General features: G+C 35.3%; 1 protein-coding gene and 1 non-coding gene across 2 annotated transcripts; one reads left to right on the forward strand and one right to left on the reverse strand.

Moving 5' to 3' along the window:
* Nucleotides 1-17: 17 nt before the first annotated feature.
* Nucleotides 18-3,686, forward strand: LOC119192263 (ubiquitin carboxyl-terminal hydrolase 3-like). Its single transcript, XM_037446091.1, has 3 exons — nucleotides 18-156; nucleotides 389-535; nucleotides 1,385-3,686. The coding sequence occupies exons 2-3, from the start codon at nucleotides 435-437 to the stop codon at nucleotides 1,545-1,547; spliced, it is 264 nt and encodes an 87-aa protein (XP_037301988.1). The 5' UTR covers nucleotides 18-156; nucleotides 389-434; the 3' UTR covers nucleotides 1,548-3,686.
* On the reverse strand, nucleotides 3,668-5,523 carry LOC115442742. The gene is made up of 2 exons (XR_005113605.1): nucleotides 5,424-5,523; nucleotides 3,668-5,342 (listed from the first exon to the last, which is right to left on the reverse strand). It is a non-coding gene; the product is annotated as an uncharacterized LOC115442742 (transcript).
* Nucleotides 5,524-13,609: the final 8,086 nt, after the last annotated feature.

The following is a 13,609-nucleotide window of genomic DNA, read 5'->3' on the forward strand; positions in this document are numbered from 1 at the left end:
ATATATTTTCACAGGTGGAAGAATTGGCCGACACGGAGCGTTACTTCTGCAGCAGTTGTAAATGCAAACAGAAGTCGACTAAGCAGTTTTGGATACGCAGATTACCCAACGTTTTGTGTCTACATCTCAAAGATTCCGGTGGCACAATTACTTTAGGTAATTGTTATACAATTACTTAACAATAATAATAATAGAAAGTAGTGTGGCGTCATTTTCCTTATGTTAAACATTTTTTATTATCTTTAACAAGGTAAGCAATTTAACATTGTTAGAGAGGAACTTAATAAATCCTGAAGCGTCCTCAATGTGGTGAATCTTTAATATCTATTTTTTTCTTCTGGTAATACGATTAAGCTGGTAAATGATTGTGATCCTGTATGGTCATCAGGACTAAAGTGGACACGTCGATCTCGTTCCCGCTGCGGTCGCTGGACATGTCGCGGTTCGTGCTGGCCAACGTGCCCGACACGCGCCGCTCCGGCCGCGGCAACCAGCTCTACGACCTCGCCGCCGTCATCGTGCACCACGGCTCCGGGTTAGTATACCGCGCCATGTACCATCAATATAGCAAGGAGAATAGCTCGCACACTTAGAACTAAGGTGAATTAAATAAAAAGTTTTTTTATGTCTTCATTTAAGAAGCTTGGTCGTTATTTCACGACTATGTCGCTCCATATGTCCACTTTTACTACTAACTTACCAAACTTTTAACTTGTAACTTTGTGCCTACTAACTTTTGATGAAATCAAATATTTTTAAATAAAGCCTTAGCCTCTTCTGATACAGGAACCGATAAAAAACTATTTATGCTACCCACATTAAGGTGACTTAACTTAAAAAAAGATGATTTGTGGGAAACTAATAAAAAAGTTTTGAAAACAATATAGAAAGCAAGGATGTGGGCGGTCGACGAAAGTGAAAATGTTTGTTTTATAATTTTGTCTTTTTCTAGTCATAGGGTTATAGAGCATGCTTTGGAAGATGGTTTTATAACAAAATCAGAAATTATATAAATGTTGAGTTAGGTCACTTTAGTTCTAAGGGTGCGAGGTGTTCATGGTAAGATTGGTAAATTAATCAATTTTGTATTATAAGCATTTGTACGTAAGTACTCTGAGTTGGTTAAGGTGTTTTAGAGATTACCATGGCAAGATGAATAAAAAAGTTAAATGCCTGTCTATGTTTCCATGTGGGAAGTAAATGAGTTTTATTTTTTATTTGATTGTAAAAGATATATATTTTAGTGATTATTTGTATTGATAAGCATAAATTTTATTTAATTGTATGGACTTAATTTAATGATCATATTTTATGTAATTGATGACACTAAATACTAATCCTTGGTAGTGGATGGACATATGTTTTGATACGTCTGTGTCCCCAGCGCCGGCTCGGGCCACTACACGGCGTTCGCGATCAACGAGGAGCAGTGGTTCCACTTCAACGACCAGACGGTGCGCGCGGCCGACGCGGGCGCCGTGGCGGCCTGCAAGCCCTACATCCTCTTCTACATCCGCCGCGAGCTGGCGCTGCCGCCCGCCTCGTGACCCGCCCGCGTCGAGGGCGAGCGCGGTACTGCTGTAAGGCGAGCCGTTGCCAACATCAGAAAGTCATCAGGGCTTGGTGCCAACCTCAGAAGCAGATGCGCTGTTGTCCGGCTCTTCACTGTCGACTCTGGCTGGAGCCTCTGCCGGTCGTACTCCTCTGACCGGCACTACGTTGGCTCGAAACACTTCATGGATTCCTCAAAACTTACCGACACGAGAGGACTAATTATGATGACTATGATCACCTGTATTAGTGGAATGTAGCGTCTCAGATAATTTAAAAACGTAGTTACGTGAAATATTATGAGGCAATTACGTGGTCACAAGATAAAATATATATTATGTTCTATTATATGTTTAATGTTGTCGAAAATTTATATAACATTGCTACTTATAATTACTTCTCTATTACGAGTTCGTTGGGAAGGCTATGTGAATGTCTTCACAGCAACTCTTACAAGCGTGCGACGTTCACTAACCGTTCCAGTCGCATATCTGATCTCATAAAAGGTGACCTAACCCGCAATGTAATGTGAACTTTCAACATTCTCCTATAGATAGGCTACAATTCGTTCTTTGAAAATCGTTAAATTTGTTTGCAACCATACTCTTTAAAACTTTTTTAATCTACTTGATAAAGATTTGCATAAAATTTACTGGAAATACAAGTTTCCATAGATTAGTATACAGAACAGGGAATACAATAAACGCGAATCCCATGCTCTGATATAATCTTTGTATAATAAATAATCACCGTAGAAACTGTTTTATTTGGTGATATCGGCATTTTAGGACCTTTGGTCCAACTTGTTCCACTATACCATAGATAGTCACAAATTTGTAGTCATTTCATGGCTCCAGAAAAAATACTGAGCAGGTAGTATATCGATAAATTATGAAATAGATATATTAATGCATTCATTAGAACAATTTGAATTTTGGGCATTTACTATAGGAACAATCTAATTTATTACTACTGCTACTATACTCGTGAAAGATTTTAAAATAACTTTAGTATGATGCCATAGACAAGAATCAGGTTTAAAAAAAAATGTGGCAAGAGAAACTTGGAATATGAAATCAGACTAAGATCATTCCTAGGCTTACAATTGAGCGGGTCTCAATGATTTTGTGTTTGTGTGTGTTGAAATTATTCCATACAGGTCGCTTCGATATACTTAACATTTTTGGCTTCGTTTTCAACTATTTATATAAAAATAAATAAATGTTATAAATTAAAATAATTTTAAGGAAATCGGCGTCTGTTGCTCATTAAAAACTATGTACCTTTCCATAGCATATTCGTAGCACAATATTAAAAGTTGTAAGCATGAATATATTAAAATAGTTAACTTATTGAACGAATCATTTAAATTAAATGCATATATAAATAAAATATACAAAGTGTGAAAGACAACAGTTATGAATGTCGTATAATGTTTAGGTAAAGCGCGATAATGTATTTGCAACGGGTAACGAGGTGTCATGCCATATAATGCATTTCACTTAATATAAGCCATAATGAAACTGGGATTTAGTTTGTTCTCGTTTACACAACTGCATACTCAACATTCCCGTGTTTGTTTTCTTTGAGTAAAATTAGCGAAACAAATCATTTGTACACACATCGGTGTTTTTAATTTGTACTGAGCTGTTCAACGGATAATATTTTTCTAGTTAGCGATCGATTATTCGGTTCTAACAGGCCGGCAGAATTGTGTCGTCTGCCGAGGTGTAATCATCTCTCGTCAGTCGCCATTATATTGGACCCCACTCGATTTACCATCAGGTTCAAAGGGTTCATTTTGCCGTGTACTTTTAAAAAATCATAAGTTGACTAAGCTGCAGATTTGTGTGTGCGTGTGTAAGTAACACTCCACATTACAAATAATTTGTTTCGCTAATATTACTATACTGCCCCGCTGTATAGTAATAGTAGCGGCGGGACTTAGCTGACCGTTTTGTGTAAAACAATGTGATAGTATAATTTGTGTATGTACATAAACTGCTGATGATTTGTGTCGTGAATGTTCTCTTTTGCTAAGTACCTTATTTGAATAGCAGGTTTATTTTGTGTAAGTACTTCAATTACTGGAAGTTTAAGTGATTGAATTTAATAAATTCGCCAATTTAAACCATTATTGTGTTTTATTTACAGAACGTGATTAATTACAACATTTAAACAGTTTTATTAGTCGCGATAGCCATGATTGTTTGTCTATGGTGCTGTCTAGAGATAAATGTAGCGACAAATGGCTTTCGGCAATTGGTGCGTATTCATTCCACTGTGCGGGTTTCATGAGAGCTAAAGCGTTCTTTGACCACAATCTATCATTTGCCGTAAGCGCACTGTCACCTCTATTAAAATTATTATCTACCGTTCTCTCTAAATCAAAACTAAATGGAATTGTGTGTTCTGCACTTTCTTCTACAATCCAATTATCGGTATTCAGCTTTTCGATGGGCTCAGTTATAGCTTTCGCGTTTATACATTTTTTGCTTATTTTTATTTGTGGTTTAGGAGAACACATAATGACTTCTATGTTTTCATTATCGGCGATTACTTCGACTACATTTTCATCGTCGACTTCTATATGTTTTGTGTCAGGTTGGCTCACGTTTACTATGACTCCCTTCGACTCTACTTCTTGGATATCCAATTTTGGTATTACATGTATTTCAACATCAACAGTTCTTGAGTGAATATTATTGTAAGTTTCAATTTTCTCACCATTATCTTGATTGTCAAGAACTTTAGCTTCACCATTAGGACACACTTCTTTTAACGTTGCAAGTTTTCCTTTATAAATAACATCAGCTTTAGAATCCCTCTCTCTGCATATTATTCTTCTTCGTTCTCTTGGAGATAAAGCCATCCAATTTACTACATTTGTGGATTTCTCTTGATTATCTCCACCATCTTTGTAATTGTTAAACAACCAACTATTTTTGGGCTTTTGGTTCACAGGTACTTTTCCTGATCTGTCCGTTTCAACAGATGAAGGGTGTTTGTTAGGTTCGGTGATCTCTGTAACAGTTGATAGAGTTTGGGCCAGTGAGAGATTCAATCTTGGTATAAACGGCGGTGGGATCGGAGACGCTGCTCTAATTATATTTTCTGAATCTTCATCAAATTTCTCGAAGGAAAATGAATTGCAACTATCTGTTTCGTTGCTCGGTATATTTATCATTTCAATATAATCATCCGACAATAGATGCTTATTCTTAAAAGAATAAATCCAAATTGTCTTTACTCAGCGTCACTATCACTAAGTAACTCGTCTCCGAATACATTATTGAAGTCATGATTTTCCTTAAACGCATCACCAATAGGTCTAACCATTTCTATATTATCGTAGTCTATATTTTCTGAAGATGTGTCAGAATTGATGAAGTGCTTGTTAATTATGGTAAAACAGTTAATTTGGTGATTTAATCTAACATTATTTTTGTTATCGCCAGCAGTTACAACGGTGTTTCCTAGCAAAGTGTTATTATTATGTACATATTCGCAGGGGCTGAATAAGTTTTGGCGATCACGGTCTTTTAAACGTCTTTTTTCCCTGGCTATTGTGTTTACTCTATGAACATCTTGTAATTCCTTTGAAGCTCTTGTATTGTTTACGTAACACCAAGCGTGATCAAAATTATCTTTTGGTGATTCATCTGATGTTTGGGAGTCGTCACTATCATCAAGTTCAATGATTTCTACTCCCGTTGCTACATCTTGATTCAGCCAGGTTTGATTTCCTAAGATTCCTGTATTATTTACAAATAATTCGTTACTATTCACCCCTGCAAAAAATAAATTACACTATCAATTTAACTTTTACAAACATAACTAAGTATGTAGCAAAATCTAAGAGCAAAATATACCATTACTGATTGCTGGATTATTCCTATTAATTGTATGACACATTTCTATTCTCCTCATTGTATTTAACAATACAAAAGAATAAATGCAATCTTTATTGTATGCCGATGACACACAAAAAGCTGTCTTTGTAGACATTTAAAAATGTAATGCAAACTAAAAGTTCAATTCCCTAGAGTAGTACCTATACTCCAAAGTCAATTCACATACAATTCTTCTAGCCTGCATGACACCGAAGAGGCGTTTTATCGTAGCGCAATAAACTTCTCTTTATACGTCTATATCCTAAAAAAAACTTTAAAAGTGTTGCAAAAAGTTGACTACAAAAATTATTCTAGTAGTTTGTGGTGTCTTTTTTTATGTCATCAATTTATGTAAATAAATAAAAAAAAAAACGTAACAGCGCACACTATATTAAGGTTATAGCTTAAGGTCCATTTTCATACATTTTGTTTCACCTTTAATCTGGGTAACTAAACAAGTATTGACAAGTAAAGAATTTAAATTCACGTCTAGTTAGTGATTAGTTCTCGCAGTTGAAAAAAACGTAAAAATAATTAATATGCATGGATATTTCGGCCTTTAAAATTTAATACGACGAAATTTTAAAGGTCCCAGATTAAAGGTGAAACAAAATGTATGAAAAATGGACCTTAAGCTATAACCTTAAGTATAAGTTGACATCCAGGGGCCTTATTCTCTATCCCGCACGTTATTTTAACAGTGCGTAACAAGCACGTATCACAACGCATCATGTTTAGGACTATAGAAATTTGGCTTACAGAATACCATTTCACGTACATTTCTCGAAGATAACATGACACAGCCGCGTTACGCGTTTAAACTATCATTCACAATAAGGGACCAGAATATATCGTTGTATTGATCGCAAAAGTGCATAAGAATAGCGCATGAATACCGTAGACGTTTCTTTGCAACTATACTAGCTCTATAGTTGCAAAGAAACGTGCGAATATTATGTGCGAGCATTAGTATGCTCGCACATAATATTGCTTGTTCCTTGACTATAGGTACGTACAGGCGAGTCTATTCCAATTCGCCACCAATTTATATATGTTCTCGAAATTTATAAACACAAAAAAATATTGTCCATTCTCACTATTGTTGGAAAACAGGTCACCATAAAACCAAAGTTCAACCGTTAAAACCTAGAAACTGAATACAAAATAAATCGAACAAAACCTCATAGAAAAACCAAGTGAGCCAATTTAGTTGTCGCTAAAAGCATGTCTTACGTGCGGTGGCGACTGTACAGCGGCGGGCTCCGGGTAGTGCCGCTGTTGGCGAAACAAAGTGTAAATGGATTGATTGCACCAATTCCGCCCTCACAAAGGGAGGCAAATTGCATTAAAAGCTCCGTGGCGCGGGCCATTTGGCAAGCACTTACTCCATTAGGAGCGTCCAAATAACGTTACCTTAGTGTGGTATGGCTAGGTATCGCTACATGATAGATTCCCGTATACTCTATTCTTCTAATTCTAAACTTATTAGTATAGGAACACCGAAAATAATAATGCATATAGTGCTGCACTAAATTTAAGTAGTACCTTTTTTGAGTTTAGTGTTGAATTTTGTTATCTGGACAAATGTTTTTAATATTTACGATTTGGATCGTTTATTGAATGTATTACTAATTTTGAGTTTATTATCACCATTTGGATTTAAACATGTCAAATATTTTCTTTAGACTTAATGCATGTTTCTATCGCAGATCTCTCTTAAAAATGAAATTAGGAAGCAGTTCTATAAAACTGTCGTATTTGCGAAAGCTTGCGTATAGTGTATCAGGGTGTTAGAAACGTGTAAGTTATGGCGCTTCGACCAGGCGTGGAGGACGGGGCGCGACTACGGTACAAAGGTTAATTAATTAGATTGCGCTGCGCTTGAGTGGGCCGGCGCGTCGCCCGCTGCTCATTGCACGGCGCTAATTCGCAAATTAGTCACCGACAAAGCGGCCTTTTATCCTCTCCATTATTAGTCTGGCCTGTTTCATCTATATATTTCACTTAATTTCTAATTGGTTTAAATTATTTAGCCTAATGCTTTTAACGCCATTGATTTGGAAATAGAATCGACTGTCTCATTTGCTCATGGCTCATCCTATTCAAAATTTACGTAATGTGTAAGTATTAATTGTCAAAGTATATTAACTAGATGTCTTTCTAATACACAAAGATCAAATACGTAAAAAAGTTTCGTCAAAATGTTACAAACTAACGCAAAAAAACATCAAGATAACATTATGTTGCATTTGACTATCTGCCGATCTAAAGCACGCTTCAAATAGGTTTGCTTGTTTCCGCCTTTTTAAACTAACAATAGTGCGCAGGGAATAAATTAAAATATTTGTATTGTTTAAAACTAATGTTGTTGCGGAAGCGAAAATGTTTGCCACAGACAAACTGACAAACCGTCCATTAGAGGGCGAGAAGTCATGAACAACAGAGTGGCGGCGCACTAACGTGTAATTACAATTTATTTTTGTCTATCAAAATGTTTTTAATTGGTTTTAGCGTTGGAAAATACTCTAATATGTGATTAGCGGGCACAAAGCTGTATATTTGCTTAATGGAAGAGTGTTCGAGATAAAAGCCTGCGCTATCGGCGCGGGATCTGGTCGGTAATTAGAGGGGCCGCGGGCGAGCTGACGACTCTTCCTTCACATGCCACTTAAACTTACACGGGCTTGCGTGTCCCGGCTTATGTCTCTCTGTTTCAACTATATATCGATGAACTGCATTACTTCCATTTCTGTTAGGTTGGAATCGTGTTTAAATTACTCGGGTAAACTTATAATGAGGAATACAAACGAAATTATTAAGAACCATAAATTTAATAGCAAGTTTGCTTTTAAATTAAGATCACGAAAATATAGCAACTTATAATTGATTATTAAGTAGCTCAAGGTCAGGTCTTAAACTAAAAGAAAACTTAAAAGCTTTTGCAAAACAACTTAAAAGACTAAATGCAGGTGTTATGTATGTAATGCCTAATTGATTTAATTGTTTTGTAACATTAACGTGGATGCATTTATATTTTATTATTTTTACACAGTGAATTATAAGTGACATGCGAAAGTAGCTGCCAAGTGTTACCCTAATCTTGGCTTATAATCGTATTGCTTTTAGTAAAATTGCTCTATAAATATTCAGAGAGAGTTTGAGTGGGAGAGAATTTAATAACAGTGTATCGAGCGAGTTTAATTGCAAATTACATGTGCATTAATGTCGGAGCATATGTGCTACAAATATTTTAACCGTCACACTTTGTTCGTTTTCACGATGACTTGGGTTTTGCTTGCTGCGGTGGTTTTATGTGAGATCGATAAGGACTACCATCTTAACAAGTGAACCTATGATATTATTTTTTTTAAATAGTCACTTGAAATAAAATTTAAATTTATAGAGGATACTAGTAAATAAATTAATAAAACAATATTTTTTAGTTATCTAGTAGGTTCTCAACTTCCTACCCAGTGTTGCCGTACGAACAATAATAAGTTCAGACGGTCTGAAAAACAAATATTTGGGCTTATTCAGGCACATGTTATAATTATTTACAGAACAATGAGTCTTCAAAGGTAAATCTTACCAGGGCAAATTGAAAATTCTCAATTAAAGAAAAAATTAAATTGATACGAAAATGTAGAGACGAAATGTCTTGTGAGCGTTCCTTCCTAAAAAACTCCTGCTTTATACGAAACTACGAAGTTTGTAACGCCTCGATATATCGTGGTGATAAGGTTATCGTGTTTGATATCAACAAACTTTGTAAAACTGATTGGTTGGTGGTGTAATTTTGTGAGATCGGTATCTTGTGCGTGTCCCGCGCTCTCTTGTAAACAACCAAACATTATGGGCTGCACGCCGCTCTCCGGTTAACAACATTTTCTATGAATAATTTTTACAGGTTTTATAAGTAATAAAAAAATATTTTGTAATGCTAAGTGCTTCGATTGCTGTGTATACGTATTTCATTGATGTGGTTCTTTGGCAGAATAACACAAATACACAACATGCCTTCATCCCCGATCAGGAAAAAAGAAGTACAACCAGGGCATCCACTTCTTGTTGTGTGTTCCATCCCATGGCGTGGTAGGGGGCGAGCCTATGTCCATATCGGGTATAAATTTTTTATTCCAGGCTAATACTGAGCAGGAAAATCTAAATATCACTTTCAGATTAGCACAACTTGTCAGGATGTGTAAGGTTTATGAGTAAACCATAATATTTGATTACCTATCTAGATAATAAATTATGCGGTTTTAGTTTGGCCTGAAAACTGTTAAATGAAAACTATAAAAGCACCAAATGTTGGCAGCGTGGCTATATTAGGCGTAAATGGAACGAATGATTTGACACTTTTGTGTACAAATGTTTTAGGAAACGCCGGCGCTGGGTGCTATCCACCGGCTAATACCAACCTCACGACTCCCACCGGCTAATTGACACGTTTTCTCTAAATTACTATTTAATTTCACACTTTCTATAGATAATAACGTCAATATTGAGGCAAAGTTTTTAATTTTATTTCCGACCTTTATGGTGAAAGGAAATTGGAGAGTTTTACACAAAAACCCGTAGTTTTTACCCATGCATTCAGGCAACGTTTTTTTGCGACTAAGTAGCCTGCATCTTGTGAGAAAAAACGTAAATGTTAGCCTTTGTTTAATTCACTATTACTTAGAAGATAAGGTCGTTGTTTGTTTTTATAGTTTTTGTACACACAAAAGTGATTAATGCAGATTAGAATATAGAATATTGTAATTTAGGCGTGCATAACATAATTATTTATGCGTGAAATATAGCCAGTGTGCTTTGAAAATAATTATACTTAATAGCAACATAGATATATACACTATGAGTACATATCCAATAAAATAAAACATATTTCACAAACATTCGCCATTGAACCTTAATGTATTTAAAGATGGACGTGAGAAATATTTTTTGTGATTGCAAAACGAGCCGGATCAATCAGCGTGCTCGTGTTAAAAACATTTTGAAAGTTAATTCGGGACCGATGGAGTTTTTGTTTCGTGTTTTTTCGTATTGAGTGTCAATTATTTGATCAGGGGATCTAAGCGCCGGCGCACCGCTTCTGAAGTCTGCGCCACAGATAACATATTGGATTAGTTATTTAACAGATGGTTTAATAAAAAGTCATTTTAACACGATGTGTATATTATGTTATGAGCGTTGGAAACATGTATTGATAGATTAATATACTGACTATACTGTACATGTATGATTTTTATAATTAATGTGGTTTACGAAAAATTCAAGATAATTTATAATTAAAAATAACATATTACTAACCTTTTTAAATTATATTTGTCAGTCACATGATTATTTTTAGGACTTATCTTATTCTTGAAAATCTTACATCATATCATTTAAATAATTTACAATATTTTCACACCATAGACAAACCAGGAAACAGTGCATTTGTTCTATTGTAGTAATGGTGTCCAAAACATAGCCCGGGCTGGTATGATTAGAGAGCGGTCGCGCGGCTGATTACAGGCCGGCTAATGCACTCGCCTTTTAAATATGCCGAAAGTTTTCACTCATACTGGATTGAGTGTGTTTGAGATTTAATTTATTGTGACAGGTTGTGTAAATAGACTGCATTTAATTTATTGTGACAGGTCGGTTGTAAACATATTGCAGTAATAAGAAATATTTGTATTCGCTTGTAAATACAGTATAATGTAGCTTACTTCTAGTTGAAACACATTTGTCTGAAATCATCGTGTTTAATTGAATTATGTAGTCATTAAATTGATATTGAACAAATATACATTGCTTTCACTTATTTAAAGGTCTCATAGAAAACCGTTTCTTTTGGCAAGCGTGTGATACTAACATTGAGGAAGGGTCCTTCTAATTCCTGTCGGCTTCCCTTTGTGAAGAATGTATGTAGAGTTTAATTATCATCAGAAAGATTTGACGATTATTATATATTATATAGATAAGACCGCATTAATATATATAAGAACCTTGTTGTGTCGGGTTCCTTTTCAGAAATTTTCACCTTTCGCCACTGGATTCTAAAGTAATATTCAAAATCAATTAGTCTACGTAGCGCGTACCGAACGGCGTAGCGCTACGAAAACTCTACGCTCTACAGAATTTTACGCTTGCATGACATTTGTAAACATACCAGTGACCTTTATGATCATCTCCTAGTAAACAATTTTAAATATCGCAACTGTTTTAATTTATAAAATATCCGTCATTAAAATAATATTATTAATTTGTGTCAATAACATATTGTAAAAGCTTTGTTGTAAAAATAAACGCGAGTGGTATTAATTGAGAGGGTCGTGGTTGCGTCAGCGCAGGCACCGGGTCCGGGGTACCGCTCGATGTAAAACAATCATTTGGACAGTTCAAAGAGTGAAGCGATGTAACGCAATGTTAGGGCGTTGTTTAATTTGTAAGCGATAGCGTGTAAATTAATTAAGTAAACGGTATTTTTTTACTGCCTTCACAAACAGAACAAAATATTTAAGGAACTATTTTAAGGCTGAGGTGTTAAAATAAATGTAAGAGCGGATGAAAAATAATTTAAATTGGAATAATAAGTCAAGGTTATATATAGTGTCTAATAAATTACAGTTCGATGCCCTTAAATTGATTGTAGTGAAATATTTTTAAATTTAAATCCGAGTTAAGCACAAATATACAGTTATAAAACACAAATAAATATATGTATTAATTAAGTACTGACCTATTGCTTTAATGGTCTTCAGTAATGGCCTGCCTCGAGATTCGTGATACTTGAAATGAGTAATGGTTCTTCTAATAACAATTAAAAATGTCAAATACTACTAGTGACAACTAGACAACGCCCTAAACTCAGTACTTTATTTAATACTAGCTTCCGCTCGCAGCTTCGCCCGCGTGGATTTCGGACTTCAAAAATGGAGGAGGTGCTCAATTTGTCGGGACATTTTTTTAAGTATGGTGGTATGCAGGTGGTCCGATTGTCCTGTCAGGGTCTGATGATGGGATCCTGGTGAAATCGAAGGAAGCTTATAGCATGATTCAGTATTCACGCGTGATGGCTTATTATTAGCGTATTTCATGTATAACTTTGGTGTTTCTATACCGATTTCTATGATTCTTTTTATGGAATATTTAATAATGTTAACTTTTTTTAATTAGGGGATGACTGAGAGTGTTATCAACGTAAGAGTAGACAAATATAATGAGAAAGCTTCGAACTGCTAAGCTATCGGGAGTTACACGTGTTATTGTGAGTCAACTATAAAAGATAGACATATGCTGTCGTGGGATATTTTTACATAATTTTAAGGAGAACATTTCCGTCATACATGATTTCTGTGTAGCTTTAACCATTAAGGTTGCACACGCGACGGAAGCTTAAAAATGGAGTAACTTCTCCCGTTTTCCCAACATTTCCCTTCACTGCTCTGCTCCTATTAATTGTAGCGTGATGAAAAGTATATTATAACCAGCACAGGAGTATGACAAATAATTGTACCAAGTTTCGTTAAAATCCGTCGAGTAGTTTTTGTTTCTATAACGGTTATACAGACAGACAGACAGACAAAAATTTTACTAATTGCATTTTTGGCATCAGTATCGATCCCTAATCACCCCCTGATAGTTATTTTGGAAATATATTTCATGTACAGAATTGACCTCTCTACAGATTTATTATAAGTATAGATTATTTTTTTATTTTACTTTATTTAGACTACAGAAAACATATAATACTCATAGATTAAAAACAATTAAACAACACATTATCCACAATAGTTTTTTGCAGATTACGATATCATATAAACAAAAACAAAGGTGGCTCGGCGCGATATAAATATGCACTATACACTCATGAACCAATCTACTATTACATTTAGTTAAATATATATTTTTTTAATTGAATACTCAAAAAAACTCTATTCATTTCTCCACCCATGAAACACTTATTGAAGTACGTTACCGATTAAAGAATTTTCGCATAATTTCTTTAACAGCAACATTAAATATCTCATGTCTTGCGCCAACAAGAGGCTCGCGCCTAGTCATTCCGCGGCGCCTTTCAATTCACATCTCAAGCGTTTGGATACTCCCCCACAATGGGCCCGGCACAAAGCCATCGCGTTTGCCGCCTCGTTATGTAAAATCGGCCAAAC

The sequence above is a fragment of the Manduca sexta genome, unplaced genomic scaffold (assembly GCF_014839805.1).
Source record: "Manduca sexta isolate Smith_Timp_Sample1 unplaced genomic scaffold, JHU_Msex_v1.0 HiC_scaffold_2542, whole genome shotgun sequence".
Taxonomy (NCBI): domain Eukaryota; kingdom Metazoa; phylum Arthropoda; class Insecta; order Lepidoptera; family Sphingidae; genus Manduca; species Manduca sexta.